Raw genomic sequence first — 20,238 nt, forward strand, 5'->3', positions numbered from 1 at the left:
AAATAAGCAGCTAGGTGGCACAGTGGATAAAGCACCACATCTGGAGTCAGGAAAATCTGAGTTCAAATCTGGCCTCAGACAGTTACTAGCTGTATGACCCTGGGCAAGTCACTTAACCCTGTTTGCCTCAGTTTCCTCATCTGTAAAATGAGCTGCAGGAGTAAATGACAAGGATAGGTAAGGACAGACAAACCACTCTGCCAAGAAAACCACAAATGGGGTCACAAAGACTCAGACACAACTGAACAACAATAACAACAAAGTGAATGGGATGGATAATTGTGAAGACTTCACAGGGTATGTCTAAGGGAGTAGGAGAGTTTTGGGATTTGGCCTTGTGATTCTGGAAGGTCAGGGCTGGGAGCTGAGGGCATGCCCTTCCCCCTCTCTCTCAGATGTTAGAAGATAATGAACTTCCTGTGAGCTATCTGTTCTCTGCTCCAGAAAGATGTCTCCTCCCCCCCCCACCCCATTTCTTCTCCTAGACTTTCAGATGCCACCTTGGCAGTTGAGTTCTGACAGGGAAAAACCTGAATGGACCAGATCAACCTTGGTCCTCTGTGTAGTTTTCATGCCTAGACTGTAAGCCCACCTCCCAGCCAATGGTGAGAAGGGATAGAAGTGGGTGGGAATCTTTTCATTAAGAGTATAAATTAAGGCAGGTTCCCTTTTACCTCTCCTCCTCCATTATGGAGGTGTGCCCAAATCTTGCAAAGTTTGTAGAATAAATTTACTTTATTTCTCCTAAGGATGTCTCTCCTATTACTTAAAAATCTTGTCCCAAACAAAAGGAAGTAAACAAACAGCTTCAAAGGCCCACAATTCCAGCCCTGTCTTTGTTCAAGAACCTTCCATGACTGCCCTTTGCCTACTGAATAATGTCTTATCTCCTTAGCCTGGCACTCAAGGCCCTCTGATTCCAACCTACCTTGCCAGTCTTATTTTCTACCACTTCTATATTTGTGTTCCATGCTCCAGTCAAACTGAAGTCCTTCATGTTCCTCAGTCATGTCCCACTGTCTACTACATCTGTGCCTTTGCTAAGGATGTCCTCTGAGCCTGAAATACTCTCAATTTCTATTTGTTGAAGTCCTACACACCCAGATTCCAGCTCTTTTCTCTGAGGAGCTACTTTGTGACCCAGCAAATCTAAACAGGGAGGGAGACTCAATGCAAAGCTCTCCATTACTCTTTCATTTAGCTTCCCCTTACCCAGACACCCCTGCAGCAACTGCTTGTTCACCACTTTGACAGAGTCCAGTTCTTCTTGTTTCTTCTACACCTGATTCCTTCCTCCTCCCCACTTGCTTTTCTACGATGTTCCTCCTCAGGGCTCCAGCAGCCTCACCAATTTTATCACTCTACCTTCTCTCCCTTTCTCATTTCTACCACCTCTGCCTTTACCTACGCCCCCAGGCTACAGCCCAAGTTTGCTTTTTCTTAACTTTGTCTCTGAATAACCCTAAGCTAATTGCTCTGGGACTAGTCCCTATCTCTGCCCAGCCCTGCCCACCCAAAGAGACCAAATCATAGCCAATCCCAGTACTGAGCCTAGAGAGAATTGCAAACCCACCCTACTCCTAGGTATCTTAGATTATGCTCCTTCAGTCGCTCCCAGTCCTCCCCATAAAGCTGTGATTGGGGCTGAGAGGAGCTGCATTGAGAGGTGATTTCAAGGTCAAAGTAGAGGAGGGTAGGGCTATGAGATCTAATTACTAAATAGGGTCCAAAGAAGCAGGAAAAATCAGATTCACTCACTCCTTTATCCCATTTTTCCTAACTTTTTATAGCTGACCCTTTGAAGGCAATGAGAAATTTTATTTAAAAAAGAAAAATCATGGATCACAATCTTGACACCTTCTTTATGGGATTTCAGTCTTACTCTTCAAAGCAGAGACTTCTGTAAGCTATTGATTTGTAGATATCTGTAAGAAGTAGCCTAGAGTATTTCTTTGCATGAATCTCCATTTCCAACAGCCAAAAACAAACAGGGAGAGAAAGCACACTTCTACTGATGAGGGTTTGGGGTGAGAGGTGCTCGACACCCCAAAGTACCGACACGCCGGGTCCTGCCGAAAGAATTCGACTCAAGCCTTCTCAGCCAAGGGAAAGGATAAAGTTTATTAAGAGTTAGCCAAATAAGCCTGCCCCGAGAGATCCCACCCCTTGCGACGCCTGTAAGGAAAAAGGGCCAGACCCATCTGAGCTAGATTGGTTCTGACCACCTTCATGGAGGCAAGATGGAGATTATATACACAAAGGTTGTGGGAGGGATTGAGGGGTGGTCTGGGGTGACCAGAGGAGGGGTCTAGGGAGAGACTTAAGGAGGAGTCTAAGGAGGAGCTTGAAGGGACTGGGATGAGGTCAGACTCCAGGGTGGGGGAAATAGCTGAAGGCTATATGGAAATGACAACCCATAAAGGGCTAGGGTATAGAGCTAGGGTATAGATATTTTGATCAGGTTTAAGGATGGGAAATAGGATTAAGGGTGGGAAACAGCTGGACAATAGAGGACTGGGCAAGGTAGGCATTTGGGCTTAATGGTTATAGCCTCAGGCCAAGGCCAGGTCGAGTGGCAAGATTCAAGGAGAGTTCAAGGGGTTCCCAGAGACTGTGCCCTCATCATTCCCCCCTCAAACAAATGGGACCCAAATTCTTTTGGGGTCAGGGACGAAGGTCTCAGCTTGTGGAATTGCTTCCTGCTGACAAGGGGCGTAGAGCTGGCTTGATGGGTCCAGTTCAAGGGGTGCACAGTCATCTGGAAGTTGATGGCTTGGAGACTGGAGGAGACAAACCTGGCAAGGAAGTTAAGCAAACAACAAAACAGACAGTACAGGAGTACAGAGAAAGGACAATATCCCTGGTGGGAATTAAAGATGACTATTTCGTACCTAGCTCCCCTAACCACTTGTTCTGCTTCGGGGTTCAGGAGTATGTAGCACATCCAAATAAGGTCGGGGATATCTAAGAGCAAGGTTTGATGTTTGGTGAGCCTGTGGTTAGCCAGGCACTGGTGGCCCTCTGCTTCCAGGGTGCTCTGGCAAGGCAGAGCTTCTAGGGGCTGGTCTGCTAGAGGCTTAGAAGCTTCCTCAATTGGAATGGCTGTAGCAGCCAGAGAATCTAATTGTTTTGGAAAACAGGGGTCAGATTCTAAGGACTGGATTAGAATTCCCAAAGCCTGTCCTCTCCTTTCATCAACATAGAGAGTGAAAGGTTTTTCTAGATTAGGTAAAGCTAATGCTGGAGTGGTGGTCAGTTTAGTTTTCAAAGTCCCAAAAGCTTGTGCTGGGTAGGGGCCCCACTCTAGAGGCAGTGAGTCAGGGCCTTGAGTGCCAATTAATGGTTGCCGTCCCTCCCAAGCCTTGGGCTTAATTGGATATTGAAGGCTATGGAGGGGAACTATGGCTGGGGTGGCAGAAGTAGCTTGCCCAGGAATTCCCTGATCCCAAACAATTGGCTCAACCCTCTCCCACGCCTCTGGGGGAACATGGGGAGGTCTGGGAAACAGGGGGAAAAGGGAGTTATGAGGTTTAACTATAGAAAATTGGCTTCCCAACTTCACCATCAGGTCCCTTCCCCAAAAGGGGGCAGGGCCAGAGAAGGAGTGTTCAGACAACAGATCCTTGATGCCCATGACCTGATGGGTCGAGGGGCATGTGGGGCCAGAGCAATTAGTTAAAACAAGAGAACATAGCCGTGATAAAGTGGGTAACCTTACCTTCTGCCTCGATTTTGCCCAGGGCTCCTCGAGAGAGGTGGAGAAAGTGGGAGCACAGCCAAGCCCCAGGCTTTCCCCTCCTTCCGAGTCTTGAGAAGACTGGAGGACAGGGTGCTGGGAGGAGGCTCTACCACTTTTCCAACCTCGGGGACATGCTGGGCATGGTCCCGGAGGCGTGGATCCTAGAGGCTTCTTCCAGGGGGGCGCCCTAGAGGGGCACTCCTTAGACCAGTGACCCTCCTTGTGACATCGAAAGCAGGTTTCCCCTTTGCCAAAGTTGCCAGAAGCACCCTCCGGCAATCTCCTGGCCATGGCAGCCGCCAAGAATTGGGCATGTTCTCTGTCTCTGGCTTTTTCCTCTGCCTGGACTAAGTCTCTATTATTGAACACTCCGAATGCTGTCTCCAGTAATTGGGCCTGAGGTGTTTGGGGTCCCATTGCCAATTTCTGCAGTTTCCTCCTAATATCTGGGGCAGACTGATTAATGAAATACATGTTAAGTATTGCCGCCCCTTCAATAGAATCAGGATCCAAATTTGAATACTTCTTAATAGCTTCTACTAGCCGGGCTTGGAAAAGAACAAGGTTTTCTTTTTCTCCCTGAGTAATCTCCCTAATTTTTTGAAAATTTATTTGCTTTTGAAATGCAGTTCTTAGGCCTTCTAACAGGCAAATTTCCATATGGTCTCTCTTTTCTCTATCCTCACTCCTTTGATAATGCCATCCTGGGTCACTAGTTGGAACAGCAGCTGTTCCTGGGGGATATTTTATGGGGTTATTGCTAGCCAAACTGTCCCCAAATTTTTGAGCGTGTTCCCATATTCTCCTCTTCTCCTCAGCGGTACAACAGGTAGAGAAAAGGATATGCAAATCACACCAAGAAAGTTCAAATTGTAGGGACAGATCCCTAAAACCCTCAGTAAACTTAGTGGGATCTTCTGAGTATCTCCCCAGTTTTTCTTTAATTTGGATGAGATCTGAAATGGAGAATGGAACATGCAATCTCCTTGTCCCAGCAGGGGAGGCAGGCATTTCCCTCAGGGGAAAAAGCCTTGAAGGTGCTGTGGGACCTGGAGCTTGCGGCTGAGGTAGATTAGACTGCAAGGCCAGGGCATCTGCCTGGCAAGGGAGATCAGCTAGTACCTGAGGAGGGGTAGAGGTCAGAGGGGAAGATACCCCAGAGACCCAAGTGGGTGCTACCTCAGAGAGAGGGGCTAGGGGAGGAGATATTGCCGTGGGGGCAGGGCCCGAGGCTGGAACCTGAGTAGGGATTGCCTTGGGGATAGGGCCCATGGTGATAGATGTTGCAGGGCCTGCAGTAGAGGCAGGGCATAGGGTCCCTTCGGCTGGAAATTCCTTCCTCCTTAGTAAAGGAGAAGTTAGGAGTAATTGTCGGGAGACAAACAAAATAAAACAAGAAAACAAAATATACAGAAGGTACCTGAAACTTTCCCAAATTCCCAGCGCCGAAACAATTGAAAGGATCTGGCACATGCTTCCGGATGGGGCATCCGTCCATGTCCTTCGACATGACCACTGGACCGAGAACCACCTGATAGCGTCAGGTTGAGTTGACCAGGACAGTGTGACTGTCCGACTCACTGAGACCACTGGACCAAGCTGTCCGACCCACTGAGAACCACCAGAGAGCGTCAGGTTGACCAGGACAGTGTGACTGTCCGACTCACTGAGACCACTGGACCAAGCTGTCCAACCCACTGGGACCTGCTGAGGTCAGGCCCGAGAAGCACATCCAAAATGTTTGGAGAGCGAGGAGGGAGATTGGGAGAGGGGGAGGCTCACATACCTTCAGTCTTGGCTGGAGAAGAACTTGAGATTAGCAGTGCTTCCCGGTTCAGGGAACCATAAATGATGAGGGTTTGGGGTGAGAGGTGCTCGACACCCCAAAGTACCGACACGCCGGGTCCTGCCGAAAGAATTCGACTCAAGCCTTCTCAGCCAAGGGAAAGGATAAAGTTTATTAAGAGTTAGCCAAATAAGCCTGCCCCGAGAGATCCCACCCCTTGCGACGCCTGTAAGGAAAAAGGGCCAGACCCATCTGAGCTAGATTGGTTCTGACCACCTTCATGGAGGCAAGATGGAGATTATATACACAAAGGTTGTGGGAGGGATTGAGGGGTGGTCTGGGGTGACCAGAGGAGGGGTCTAGGGAGAGACTTAAGGAGGAGTCTAAGGAGGAGCTTGAAGGGACTGGGATGAGGTCAGACTCCAGGGTGGGGGAAATAGCTGAAGGCTATATGGAAATGACAACCCATAAAGGGCTAGGGTATAGAGCTAGGGTATAGATATTTTGATCAGGTTTAAGGATGGGAAATAGGATTAAGGGTGGGAAACAGCTGGACAATAGAGGACTGGGCAAGGTAGGCATTTGGGCTTAATGGTTATAGCCTCAGGCCAAGGACAGGTCGAGTGGCAAGATTCAAGGAGAGTTCAAGGGGTTCCCAGAGACTGTGCCCTCATCACTACCATCCTCTCTTAAATCCTCAAAGAAAAGCCTCATGAGTCTGACCCAAAGAGTAGTCATTGATGATTGGACGTCAGCTTGGAAGGAGGTTTCCAGTGGAGTGTCCCAGGGATCTGTGCTTGGCTTTCTGTTGTACAGTCATAAAAACAGCAGCAACGATACCATTTATATAGCGGTTACTATGTACCCAAGCATTCTGCTAAGCACTTTACGATCATTATCTCATTTGGCCCTCACAACTCTGGGAAGTAAATGCTAATTTTTACAGTTGAGAAAACTGAGGCAAAAACTGGGGTTAAGTAAGTGTCTAAGGGTGGATTTGAACTCAGGTCTTTCTGACTCTAGACCAGACTTAATTTTTTTTTTAGTCAAAGATTTGGATAAAGACAAATGTTTGTTGTTGTGTTTGTCATTCATTTTCGAAGAGGGCCATGGCTTCAGGGAAATGATGACGTGACTTGCAATTGATTTGAATGAGAGAGGGCTGTGCAAGGTCACCAGACTCACTTTCTCCTCCAGAGCCATATGGATCCAGTGACCTGATATTCATCAGGAGACTGGAAATGGCCCAGGATGCAGCGGGAGACCCTGGCCCTTTTAGCCTAAGGCCTTTTCATGTACTCACTTAGAGTGAAGCAATACCCATTCAGTGAATTCAGTGAGTCAAGAGATAGCCCCTTTATTTAGAAAAAGAAAAAAAAGAAAAGACCTTGAGGGTTGCTGTTCCAAAAAGAAACAGTTACCATTGACATTCACGCTGCTGGGAGGACCCAAAATACAGCCATTAAGTGGAGCTTGGGCTGGGACTCAATGTGGTCCAATCTATGAGCTTCAGAGTGAACTGAGTTTAAGGTTTTCTGAAAGCCAAAGAAAGAGGGAGGGAGAGAGAGAGAGAGAGAGAGAGAGAGAGAGAGAGAGAGAGAGAGATATTGAGAAATCTAGCCAGTAAACCCCAAGTTAAGTGGGCAGCTTCTGGCCATCAAAATTTACCTTCCTTTGCAGAAGAGAAGGAGAGGGAGAGGGAGAGGCAGAGGCAGAGGGAGAGGGGGAGGACCGGCTGAGTTACCCAACTAGCTGGGTCCCCTTTCAGGCTTATCAAATATGCAGATGATATAAAGATGAAAGTGAGAAAAACTGGCCTGAATCTAATAAACTGAAAATTTAAAAGGATAACTATAAAGTCTTATACTTAGGGGGAAAAAAAGCTTCACACATACAAGATACAGGGGAAGGTATGACTGGAAAATGGTTTGCTAAAAAAAAAAAATCTGCATTTTACTGGACTGCAAGCTCAATGGGAGTCTACTGCGGGATGTGGAAAACAGGAAAACTGATGTCATTTTCAGCATCAATGAGAGAGGCAGCATGTCCATGACTAGAAACTTGACAATCTGCCCTGGGCAGACCCCAACCAGAACATTACTAAACTGAAGAACGGCCAGAGGCAGGCAGCCATAACAGTGAAGGGACTGAAGATAACGACATGTAAGGATCATCCAAAGAAATTGGGGGTGTTTAGCCTGAAGAAGAGAAGATTGGGGTGGGGGAAGCATAGTAATAACTCATTTATATAGTGTTTTAAGGCTTTCGCAGCACTGCTTTACAACAACCTTGAGCAATAAGAAGCATAAATATTAGTATCACCATTTTACTGATAAGGAAACTGAGGTTCCCAAAGGTTAAACATTTTTGTCCATGAACGTGTAGGTAACAGGTTTCTGACTTAAGAGCCAAACCCAAGCTTCCTGCTGCTAAGTCCAATATCCTTTCCCCTCTGCCACTTTATATAAAGATCAGGTAAAGGAACAAGGGATTTTTAGCCTTTGAGAAGACATCATAGAATAGGAAGGACATGATAACCATCTTCACACAGTTGAATGACTATCATGCATAAAAAATGGGGGGGGGGGACTTGTTTAATTTGGCTCCAGGGGGTAAAACTAGAAGCAATGGGTAGAATTCATAAAGAGGAAAATTTAAGCTTAATGTCAGGAAAAACTTCCTAATACCTACAGCTGTTCAAAAGTGCAATTGGCCCAATTCAAATTCCCCTTCCTGGAGAACTCAAAGCAACGACTGTCAGGTATCTTACAGAGAAGATTCCTGTTCAGCTAGGAGTTTGGCTGACTTCCATCTCTGAAATTCTATGACTTCCTCCCGTCTCCCACCTATCATTACCCTCCAAGCTTTTGGAATCGGAGAACCAGAACAGGGGAACGTATTCCAGACCCCTGACTTCCTATCCACTTATGTTACCTTAGGAAAGGTGACATTGGTCATCACTTTCTCTCTTTTAACCTCAGTTCCTTCCTCCTCTGCAAGACTCATCCTACCGCTCTCACAAAATTTCAGTGAGGTTCACATGAGAAAAGATTTGCTAAATTCTTGTATCCCCAGTGCTCCATGCAGGAGTATGATAACATCATGGTGTCTACAGGTTATGGAAGGCCTGGGGAGGGGGGAGGGGCAGAGTCTGAAGGATGTGGAGTTTGCATTTGGAGAGACACTTGGAGAGATTTCAGGGCTCAGGGTGCCCCAGCACACAGCACTCCATAGATTTCCTGCAGTAAGCCACCAGCATTTCACTCGTGCGACACTCATGCCTGCAAGTTCCATTTTTTTCACATTTGGCCCAAAATAAAAAGTTTAAGTCTGAGGAAAAATGTAAAGAGACAGGAAGACAATTCATGAAGGCTGGAATCCAAATGGTTTCCCTACCCTAGTGGAAAGACCACTGGCTTAAATCAGAAAACATAGATTCAAGTCCCACTTCCAAAGCTTATTACCTATGTGACCCTCGGCAAGTCATTTAGCCTCCATGGGCAAATAAGGGAATTAAACTAGATGGTTGGTGAGGTCCCTTCTAGCTCTCAATCTAGTATCCTACTCTATGATCCTATGATCAATTGATTGTTAGTTCAGCTGAGAACCCAGGTAAATGGCTGAGGTTTTAATGGAATTACCCCATCAGCTTAGCTATAATACCTAGAGGAGTGATTCCATGCAGACAAACATTCGTCCTTCTGAAAACACAATCGAATTGTCTGTAGTGGTTTCTCCCAAGGAAATCCTGGTGCCTTGGATCAGCCTCTGAGCCTATATGAAGAAAGCTTTTTAACCTTTGAACTCTGAAAGTTTAAGGAAGTCTTTGGTCCTAGAGCTTCATCTGGTGCTTAATCAGGAAAGTAGTGGCCCTAAATGACTGAGACTTAATGGGGCAGGAAGAGGAGGAGGAGGAGGAGGAGGAGGAGGAGGAGGAGGAACAACCCTGGAAACTATTCTGACCAAGAGTGAAAAGGTGGTGTCCTTGGTATGACCTTTGAGCTTTACTAGTGAAGCCTATGGCCTAAAATGTTTTATAAGCCTTGTTGGAGATGTTTTCAGCCCTGGAATGCCCTCAGAGCCCTCTTAGCTATGTGCAAGGGAATCCCTCTGGCCTTCCAGGTGAAGGGGGGAGAATAACATCTATGCCTCACTGGGGAAGTAAGATTGTTCTGGAACCTTCTCCAGCCCTAATTAGGAAAGGTATCAGTCTGGACCTCCCTCCTGATTAAAACTAGGGAAATTAGATAATTCCTCAAACAGTCTCTGAGTTCTAAAGGGAAATACTATGGCCCTGAACACAGTAGGTGCTTAATAAATGCTGAATAAATTCTTGTTGAATGAATAAACTTCTGAGATCATTCTTTCCCCATAATTGTAATGTCGTGTATTGCTACTTTGTCTTATCTACCTGATGCCTTCTCTGGTCTGATTTAGAAAGTACTAAGTCTCTGCCTTCCAGGAGGTTCCAATCTAGTACATTTGGGCTAGTTTCTAGGAGCATTTAATGCACATAAGCTCATACTAGAACCCAGTTGACAGACCTATAATAAAATACCCAAGTGATCTTAACAAGTCTCTTTACCTTTCTGGGGCTAAATTCTCCAAACTCTAAAATTAGGGGGGATTGACTAAATGATGTCCCTAGAGGCCTTTCTAGCTCAAGACTTCCATGTTCTACATCTCTGTTCTAAAGATGCTAATTAAAGGCATTATTATTAAAGGGAAAAGTTAGAGGGACTAAGATTGTTCAGCTGGTTACAGGGCAAGTCTAATGGGCTGGTCATCAGCCATTGAAAGGATTACAACACAGACTGAGGACATTCACAAAATAATACCAAAGCACCAATTTCAAAGATTATGTTCATCAAGAGGGTGACACTTGACATACTGAAAATATTAGGATTTGGGCTTTAATTAGAAAGGCTCTCCCTGAGTATGAATAGAGGCCAAATGGTACAATGATTGAAGCAACAAGTATAGCAAGATTGGTCCTTCCCAACATTTAGTGGATCAAGCTCTCATAGCTTCTGCCAAATAGCCTATGAAGACCAAAGGCCACAGAATCATAGGACCACAAGCTATTAGAGCCAGAATGACTCTTTAAGGTCATCCAGTCCAACCACCTTGTTTTGTGGAGAATAGTTGTATCATAGATCTAGTGTAAGAAAAGGATTTCAGAAACCATCTAGTCCAAACTCGTTACTCTATAGTTGAGGAAACTGAAGCCCAGAGAAACTGAAGTGATTTGTTCAAGGTCACAGAAATAGCAAGAGTCAGCAACAGGATTTGAATCTAGGTCCTCTGACTTCAGAACCAATGCTCTTTCTACTGTACCACACCAGGCAAGCAACTTACCCAATATCACATACCTAACATAGTCATAGCTAACAATTAGCAGAGTTGGGCATTGAACACAGGTCTTTAAGCCCAAAGTCCATTGTGCTTTTCCCTACATCAGTACCTTGGGGATCCTTTTGCCAGTCTTGGAACTGTGAGGCTTTGTGGTAGCAAACAAGAAGGTTGCATACAGAGCCACTTAGGACAAGGGGGAAATGCCCAAAATGAAAACATTCGAGATCAGTAAGAGAATAAGTGTCAGGCTGTGGTCTTCTTTACCATCCCCTAGTTTAACACGCCATCATCTATGCCTCATTTTCATGTTCATTGGGCTCTCTGTAGGACAAGGTTTCCACTAAAGTTTTTCATATTACCTAATAGCACTTGATCCAGAAAGAAGAAAAATGCAAAGAAAAGGTAAATGATCTTCATGGCCGAGAATGTCAGCAGAGAGAGAGGCAACAGGTCCTGGAGAAAACAGAGAATTTTGTGACGGTGAGGTTGAAAGCTCTGGTGCTTAGAGTCCCCAGAGGCAATGGAGTGAAGCCCCTGTGTTGTGCTGAACAATGCAATGGGTAACATGTAAACATTAGAAATTCACAATTCTTTCTATGGCCTATCAAATGGATTTTGCCAAGAATTAATAAGACTCTGATTTGGTGCCTAATTTGGCACATTACGTGGTTTCAGGGATTTCCTTGAAAGCCCTCTGTTGCCCCCTAAAAATCCTCAACTTATTCATGGATGTTTAAAATTCATACATTAGATTATAGAATTATTGAGTTGAAAGGGTTCTTAGAGTTTGTTGGAATAAATCATCTAGCCCAAGCTATTCAATGAAAAAATTCCCTTAAGCAACTCCCTATCAACCCATCATTTAGGCTTTGCTTGAATATTTCCAAAATTGAAAAACTCACTATTATCTCGTTTCTTTCCATTGCTGGACAGATTGTTAATTAAAGGAAAGTCTTTTCTTATGCTAAATTCAAATGTGACTTCTTAAAACTTCCACCTGCTGTTTCTAATGCTGTCTTTTCAGTTCATTCAAAACAAGTCTATCCTCTCTTGCATGTAACAACCCTTTATACATGTAAAAAGAGTGATTTTTCTCCCTTGTCTTCTCTCCTCCAGGCTATGCTTCATATAGCAATAATTTCCATGTTGTCCTAACTGGTTCAACAATGATGGAGACTTTTTGTTCAACATTTTTGCCTCACTAGTTATGCCAAAGTGGATAGGATGGCCAATATGATTTGTACATTATCCACCCCCCTCCCAGTTCATTTGGTGAAGATGGCCAATAGCATTCCATGGTATGTACGGTGAAACCAGCAGAATTGCCCACACAGGGCATGGCCATCTGTGATAGCAGTAATGGTTTGGGTTTGAAGGGTCAGAAAAACATGGTGGGTCATTTGAGGCAATGGGATCAGTTATCACAAGGTAAGGAACAACCAGTGGTTGAAAGTAGTAGGCATATTTGAGATTCAGAGCATAGGTTGATAGACTAAGAGAATCAGTATTTAAAGGACAAAAGGAAAACATGATCCAAGATCTGTTATGAGCCAAATCAACCCAGTGTCTAAGGAACCTTGAGCTTATACAAGAGGGAAATCTTCCAATTCAACTCATTCAACGATACTAACATCATTTTGAGTCCTGGCTTTGAAGGCTTTTCGTCTTCTGAATGGCTGTGTATGGGCCATCACCACTAATGTTACCTGCATGGAAGACAGTCAAGTTCAAGCAGAAATGGACAAATCAGCAAACACTTGTGGAGAAATTACCTGCAAGTATCAAAGTCAGGAGAAGTCTTATTAAGTGTTCCGCAGCAGAAGCCCTTCAGGGAACTTGCTAAAATGGACACAGAAGACAGATCTGTAATAAATATACTGAGAATTTTTGTGAGAATGAGGTGGTTCAGAAATGGTTGAAGATCCCTGAAACTATCAATCTGGTCCAGACACCAAGTCACACATTTGATTAATTTAACTACTGGATCCCCCTCTGGGGAAAGAGACTTGACTGATCAGCCTGCATCAGAAATAGTCTAATTCTCTTAAAGATTTCAATTGACCTCCATACCATTCAAATAAGCAAGCATTTATTAAGCATCAACTATGTACAAAGGCCATGTGCTAAGCTCCAGGCATACAAAGATGGAAAATGAGTTCCAGATCTCAAGGCAGCAAGGTGGCAAAGTAAAGAGAGCACTGGGTTTAGAGTCAAGGAGACCTTAGATATTTACCAGTTGTGTGATCCTGGGCAAGTCACTTTACCTCTATTTACCTCTGTTTCCTCATCTGTAAAATGGGGATAATAATAGCACTTACCTCCCAGCGTTGTTGTGAGAATTAAATGAAATAATAATTGGAAAGTGCTTGGCACATAGTAAGTGCAATGTAAAATGCTAGCTATTGGGAGTGATTAGGTGTCATGGTGAATAGAATGCTGGACCTACAGTCAGGAAGATTTGAGTTCAAATATGGTCTCAGACCCTTTAGTAACTGTGTGACTCTGGGAAAGTCATTCAACCTGTTTGCCTCAGTTTCCTCATCTGTAAAATGGGGGTGATAATAGCAACTATCTCCCAGGTTTGGTGTGAGGCTCAAATGAGATAATATTTATACAGTATTTGGCAGGGTAACTGGCTCCTAGGAGGCATAATACATACGTTATCTTTTTATTACTATGATTATTATCATCATTATTATTATCAAAATCTGCTTCTGAAATATCAATTGTCTATAGGTATTGGGGGCGGTTAGCAGACAAACTGCCTGAGTAATTCAATACATTCATGGGCCATCAATATGTGTTTTCACCCAGTGTAGACAGAATTCCCTTTGTTAATCATGAAAGCATTGAAAAAAAGGTACAGCTGGTCATCTAGAACTGGTTCTCACACTGAAGAGATTGAAAAGGAGTACCACAGACTACTGAGCATCACCCTTCCAAAGGATCTGATTTCCAAGGACTTTGCCACAGCATTCCAGAGAAGTTCTTGTTTGCAGTTGGCATTTCAAAATGGTCCAATGTCCTCCCAGCACCATCTTAAATTATTGGAATGACAATTTTTTTATTTATTCATTGGTATAACAATTATTTACTATTGTTGTGATAATCAGTATGGGATAAAAGATAAAAAGGGATAAATAAATAAATGAATAAATAAATAAAAAGGGATAAAATTGGGGCCAGAAACATTTGAATTCAAGTCTTCCACTAACACATATTAACAGCATAGCTATGGGCAAGCTACTTAACTTCTCAGCACTTCCAGGTAGTAACTGAAAGTTGTTGATCTGAATCAGCAAAAGGAGCTTCCATACTGAAAGGTCCCCTCACCAATTAAATCACAGGTTCAAAATTACCCACCTCACAAAAAAAAAAAATTACCAGTTAATGGCAAGGCAGTAATTACCAAATACCTTCATTTCTGCCATTTGGATAGGCATTTATTGGAGCTGAATTTAAGAAATTAATGGACAGAAACCTTATCATAGCTATTTCCATCAGGATTCATCATCTTTAAGCAAATGGTCAGGCTGAAATTATTATTATTATTATTACTAACATGTATATAGTTACTTCTTACTATGTGCCAAGCACTGTGCTATGTTTTACAATTATTTTCTATTTGATCATCACAACAACCCTGAAGGATAGGTTCTATTATTATCCCCATTTTACAGATGAGGAAAAGAGAGGTTAAGTGACTTGCCCAGAGTCACGTAGCTAGGAAGTATCTGAGGCTGGATTTGAACTCAAGTTTTCCTGACTCCAAGCCCGGTACTCTATCCGCTGCGCCAGACAGAACCCCCAAACAGATTATTAGAGGAGAATGACCAAAAACATCTGCCAAGTTCTCATCGCTCACTCAACGTAACAGAACACGTTCTCCAAAGGAGGTTTCTGATGCACCAACCTTCAAAAATATCCAGAGGAAAGGAGCAACCTTATCCCCTGGCAGATCAAAAAGCAGCTGGCTCACTTTGACCCGCTGAACTCTGATCAATTTTACTTCCATAATCGAAGCTGGTTTTTCATCCATAATGTAGAGCCCAGATCATTCCGTTTAACGTATTTCCACCCTCTTCTTCCTACCTCAGCACACTGATGATTATCCTACTTATCGACTCCTCTTGGAATGATGTTGCTGCCTTTCCCTTGGAATTAGACTCCTCCAGCTCTTGCCTCTTCTGCTTTCCAGCTGAGGGTTATCAGTGCCGCCTTGTTTCCTTCAAATAGGCCACTATAATAATTAATCATATTCATGACACTGCTGCCCTCTGTTGGTCCCTGATGTACACCTGAACATAGACCTAAACTTTTACTCTTAGTTAATCCCTGCCCTTTCACCTGATCAGTAGAAATTCTGTTGGAAGGATTATCACTGAACTACTAAACAAGGCGATGATTCAAGGCTTGCCTCAACTACTTCTATCTAAACTTAGCTGAGGATCTATAAGACATAAAAATCACTCGCATTGATTAGTGTTTAAGGGTTACAATAAGCTTTCTACACAACAACCCTGTGATAGAAGGCAATTCAAATGTTATTATCCCATTTTTCCAGAAGAAGAAATGGGGGCTTAGAAAGTTGGAAAGACTTGCTCAAGTTTACACAGTTAGAAAAAAAAAGGCAAGATTTGAATGCAAGTCTTCAAAATTCAGAATTAGCATTTCAATGCCCCATTACCTATGGATGATGGGATTTCATAGTTGAACAAGACCTCACAGTTTATAATCAGAGGATTTTGAGATATATAGTGCTTAAATAAGCTATACTCAAAATTGGTTATCATCTTTACTGTCTCACAATTAACAGAATGCTGTGGAGTATATAAGATCCCCCTGAGTTTATTGTTTGTCAATTACAAAAAAAAAAAAAAAAAAAAGTTTTTCTGATTCAGTGGAACAAAATGTCCCTTACAGACAAGATGTCTCCCATCCATATGTCAAGATCATTCAGAATTCCTTTGAAAATATAACAATAAGAAAAACCCTATTAAGTGATCCTCTGATAATAATCATTAGTCAATGCGTCAAACAAAAAAAAAATGGGTGCTTATCCAAGATATATACTATTGTGATGAAGAAGATTCAGCACAGAGTCAAGATCAAGGAGCAATTCCTTGTGGGTAGTGAGGTCCTCCAAATGTTATGTGAGAATGACTTAGTGCTGATTGCCTCAAGCCCTGATACATTGGAGAGCCTCCTAGAAGAGTTGTGTAATCACTCAGAGTAGTTTGCCCTGTCCTTCCACACAGGTAAGGCAATGTAGATAAAGAAAGCCTATTGTCTATATTTCAACATGCATTTTGATGGACACCCTATAGAACTTTTCCATTGTCTTCAACAGTGTGTATACAATGAGCTGGTTCAAGAGTTTATAAAAAAAGAAAGAAAGGAAAAAGACTGAACAGTTTTTGGAAAATTCCAAAGTTCTTTTGCTTCCCCATGAAAGCAAAGAGCCACTTTCTCAATACTAATTTTCTTTAGTGGTGCTATATGGCTATAAGTCATGGAACATTACCCCTAAAGATGAGTATCACATAAAGAGAAATGGAGAGGCACATCATGGGTTGAACAGGCTACAATGAGGAACTTCAGAGGATAGCAGTAAAGGATATGATTAAGGAGTTGGATGACAGGAAGGCAAGATGGGCTGGTCACATAAGAAGAGTAAGGGATAATAGACGGACAGTCTTAATGTTCCACTGGTACCCTCATGATGTCAGGAGAAAGGAAGAAAGGTTTCTGTATTGGCAACCAAAAATGGGCTCCTTAGCACTTAGTCAACAAGTGCCCTTGACTAGTTTGGCTTTTCCCCCTGAACTGAATGCTGTTTGTATGTTGGACTGAAGTAAGCTTGTCGGCCCCTTCACCTTGCTTCCCTTGCTTAAGCTGATGGAAAGAACCTGTGCTTTCCCGGTCAACCCCTTCACCTTGCTTAAGCAGATTGAAAGAACCTGTGCTTTCCCTGGCGTACCTTACACCCCCGCAGAAGCTGGATGGTTAAAAGCAGCTCCCGTTGGAGCCAGAGGCTGCTATAGCTATAGCCACAGCCGAAGCAGGAGCTGCCAGTAGCAGAGCTGACCTACGGGAGGAAGCTGAACAAAGACTTCAGGCCAGTGGGTAATCTTTTTACCATAGAGGGGGAAGCATGATTTTGCTTTACGCAATCATGCTTCTCTGTAGCCTCCTGGTTACTCTTTCAAGGCGTACTTATTGGGCCTGGAAGCTTTTGATCAATATATCAAAATGGGGTTGCTGGTTCATGGGTTGGTTACTGTGGAGCCTAAATATATGTTTTGATTCTTCTGCCTTCTACTTTGAGAGTTTCTTATATCCGGCGGTTCCGAACCTTTCAGACATGTTTATGATCCTCTTTGAGATTATAAACTCTGCCCTCCTATTACAGTTTCCAGCTGGTTGAGTGAACCCCCTATATGCAACTTTGGGGAGAACTTGGACTAGAGTCAAACAGGACGGCCAGACATGGATGGGATGGAACTTGCACTGATGAAGGAGACTCCTCAATCAATTAGATCACAGATTCATTAGAGTATTGGGTAAGAGCCCTTGAGAGGCATCTGTGAAGTAGTGGATAGAGAGCTGCTCCCTAAGAAGACCTGGGTTCAAGTACCCACTCCTGACACATAACAGCTATCACCTACATAACCGTTGTAGCTTAGCAAAACATTTTACATATATTATCTCATTTGATCCCCACAACTACCCTGTAAGGTAGATGTTGTTGTCTTCATTTTACAGATAAAGAAACTGAGGCTGACAGAGATTAAAGCAACTTTCCCAGGATGACATAGTTAGTAAGTGTCAAAGGCAGGATTTGAACTCAGGACTTTTTAACTCTAGGTCTAGCATTTTGTCCCATCTAGCTGCTACATGTAGTGGCTGTGTGACCCTGGGCAAATCACTTAACTTCTCAATACCTCCAGGCAACTCTCTAAGATGATAAATTACAGAGCAGTTGTTAATTGGCATTGTTAAAGTCTTCCTGGGAGCTGTATAATAGCAGGGAAATCACAAATACAATCCAAAAATCCAAAAGGAATTTTAGAAATGGATCCATACACTTTTTCAGACCAGCAAAATAGAGTCTAAAGGAGTTTCCCAAGGTGTCACAGAGAAGTGCAGAGCCTAGTTTTAAACCCAAGACTTATAGTATCAAATTCAAAAGCCTATCCACCACCCCATGCTGCCTCTTCATCCAGTCAAGCAGTCTTTGCTAGCAACTATGGAACTGAACTAGGATAGGTTCCCATACCTATAACTTGAGGTCACAAGGTCTTTATCAGACAAGTTCCAAAGAACAGACAGGCCAATGGGCCAAGAGCTTCTCCTGAGATGACCTAGTGGTAGTCAGATCATGATTCAGTGTAGATCTGAGATAGATAGATAGATAGATATGCATATATATGTATGTATGTATATATGTGTATGTATATATATGTATATGTGTGTGTGTGTATGTATGTATATATATATATATATATATATATATATATGGGGCACCTAGATGGTACAGTGAATCAAGTGGTAGAGTTGGAGTCAGGAAGACCTGAATGCAAATCCTGCCTCAGAAACTTAGAGCTGGGCAAGTTACTTAACTTCTGTCTTCCTGAGTTTCCTCAGCTGTAAAATGGGGATAAAAATAGCACCTATCTCCTAGTACCATTGTAAGGATCACTTGAGTTTAATAAATGTAAAGCACTCTGCAAACTCTAAAGTGCCATTAAATGCAAGATATTATTATTTTTATCACTAGAAATGATTGGTATTAAGATGGTACTGATAGAAGAAGAGAGCAGTAGGAGCGCCTAAGGCTACTAAAGGTGGGGTTATAGAAGAAAATCAAGTGTCAAAACAAACCTGGGCCCCATCACAACTTAGACTCCATTGCTCTGGTTCTGTTTGTTTCACTCTGCATCAGTTCATACAAGTCTTACCAAGTTTCTCTGAGACCATATTCTATTACATTCATATACCATAACTTGTCCATCCATTCCCTAATTGATAGTGAGTCCCTAGTTTTCAATTCTTTGATACCACAAAAAATAGCTCTTATATGGGTCCTTTTCTTCTTTCTTTGATCTCTTTAAGGTATAGAACTAAGAGCAGTATCACTGAGTCAACAAATATTCATAGTTTAATAGGTTTGGGAACATAGGTACAAATTGCTTTCCAGAATGATGGGACCAGTTCACAATTCCACCAATAATGCACTAATATACCTGTTTTCCCACAGCTCCTCCAGCATTTGTGATGTTCTTATTTTGTCAACTTTGTCAGTCTGATCCTCCACTACAGGACCTATATCCCTCCCAAAAAAAATTTTTTTACAAGGTAAAGGGCCCATAAGTACAAAAATATTTGTAGCAATTCTTTTAACAGTGCTAAAGAACTGGAAATTAAGAGGGGTACTCATCACATTTGGAGCATCCCATAAATGTTAAAAGTTCCTTTCCAACAGAACAGAAATCAATTCTTTGTACCTGTGTCCCTAGTGCCTAGAACAATGCTTGGAACATAATAGGTACTTAAAAAAATACATGTTGATTGATTGAGTAGGTAAGCATAAGTTCCCTGAGCCTCTGCCATGTAATCAAACAATTTTAGAGTTGGAACAAATGGGAGAAGACCTTCTAGTCCAAACTACACCTGAAAAAGAATCATCATTGACACATATCCAGCACTTCCTAAGGCAGTCCGTTCTACTTTTAGACAGCCCTAATTGTCAGGAAGGTTTGGATCTGTTTGCTTGTCTGTTTCTTTTTTTCCTGCCTCAAACTTTGCTTCTACTCATTCACCCTCTGGAGCCAAAAAGAACAAATCTAACCCATTTTCTAGCTAATACTTCAAATACTTGATAGTTCTCATGTTCCTCCCATAGCCTTCTCTTCTCCAGGCTAACCAACCCCACTTCCTTCAAGCCATCCTTGTGTGGCGTGTACACACTGGATTCCCTCACAGAGAGAGCCATCATCCCAGAGCTCCATTAAAGCGATCCCTAAGGGGTTCAGATGAGTTCTATCGAATCAGTGAGGAGCTGAGCATCTAAGACTTGTGAGGGGAAAAATGGAAAGGCTGGAGAATAGGCTGAGTGCTAAAGGGGTTTTTAGAGAGCTTCAAGTCCAATGTATTCATTTTTCAGGGAGGAAACACTGAGAAAATTACTTCTCATCTCTGAGTCTAAAGTAACATAGGAGAATGGAAATTATATGGTTATATGGATGGTGCAGGAAGTCTTACCGCAAGTAGCTACAACCATATTGGGGGTTGAGGGTTGGCAAAAAAATGGGAAGCCTCCAGCTCTTATTTGGTCTAAGACTTGTTTTTTTTATAA

The 20,238-nt window shown here is 42.9% G+C and overlaps 1 protein-coding gene across 1 annotated transcript; it reads right to left on the reverse strand.

The window, feature by feature from the left end:
* Positions 1-8,721: 8,721 nt before the first annotated feature.
* Positions 8,722-20,163, reverse strand: DEFB134 (defensin beta 134). Its single transcript, XM_036749956.1, has 2 exons — positions 20,145-20,163; positions 8,722-8,855 (listed from the first exon to the last, which is right to left on the reverse strand). The coding sequence occupies exons 1-2, from the start codon at positions 20,161-20,163 to the stop codon at positions 8,722-8,724; spliced, it is 153 nt and encodes a 50-aa protein (XP_036605851.1).
* Positions 20,164-20,238: the final 75 nt, after the last annotated feature.

Source organism: Trichosurus vulpecula, chromosome 3, assembly GCF_011100635.1.
Source record: "Trichosurus vulpecula isolate mTriVul1 chromosome 3, mTriVul1.pri, whole genome shotgun sequence".
In the NCBI taxonomy this organism is placed as follows: Eukaryota; Metazoa; Chordata; class Mammalia; order Diprotodontia; family Phalangeridae; genus Trichosurus; species Trichosurus vulpecula.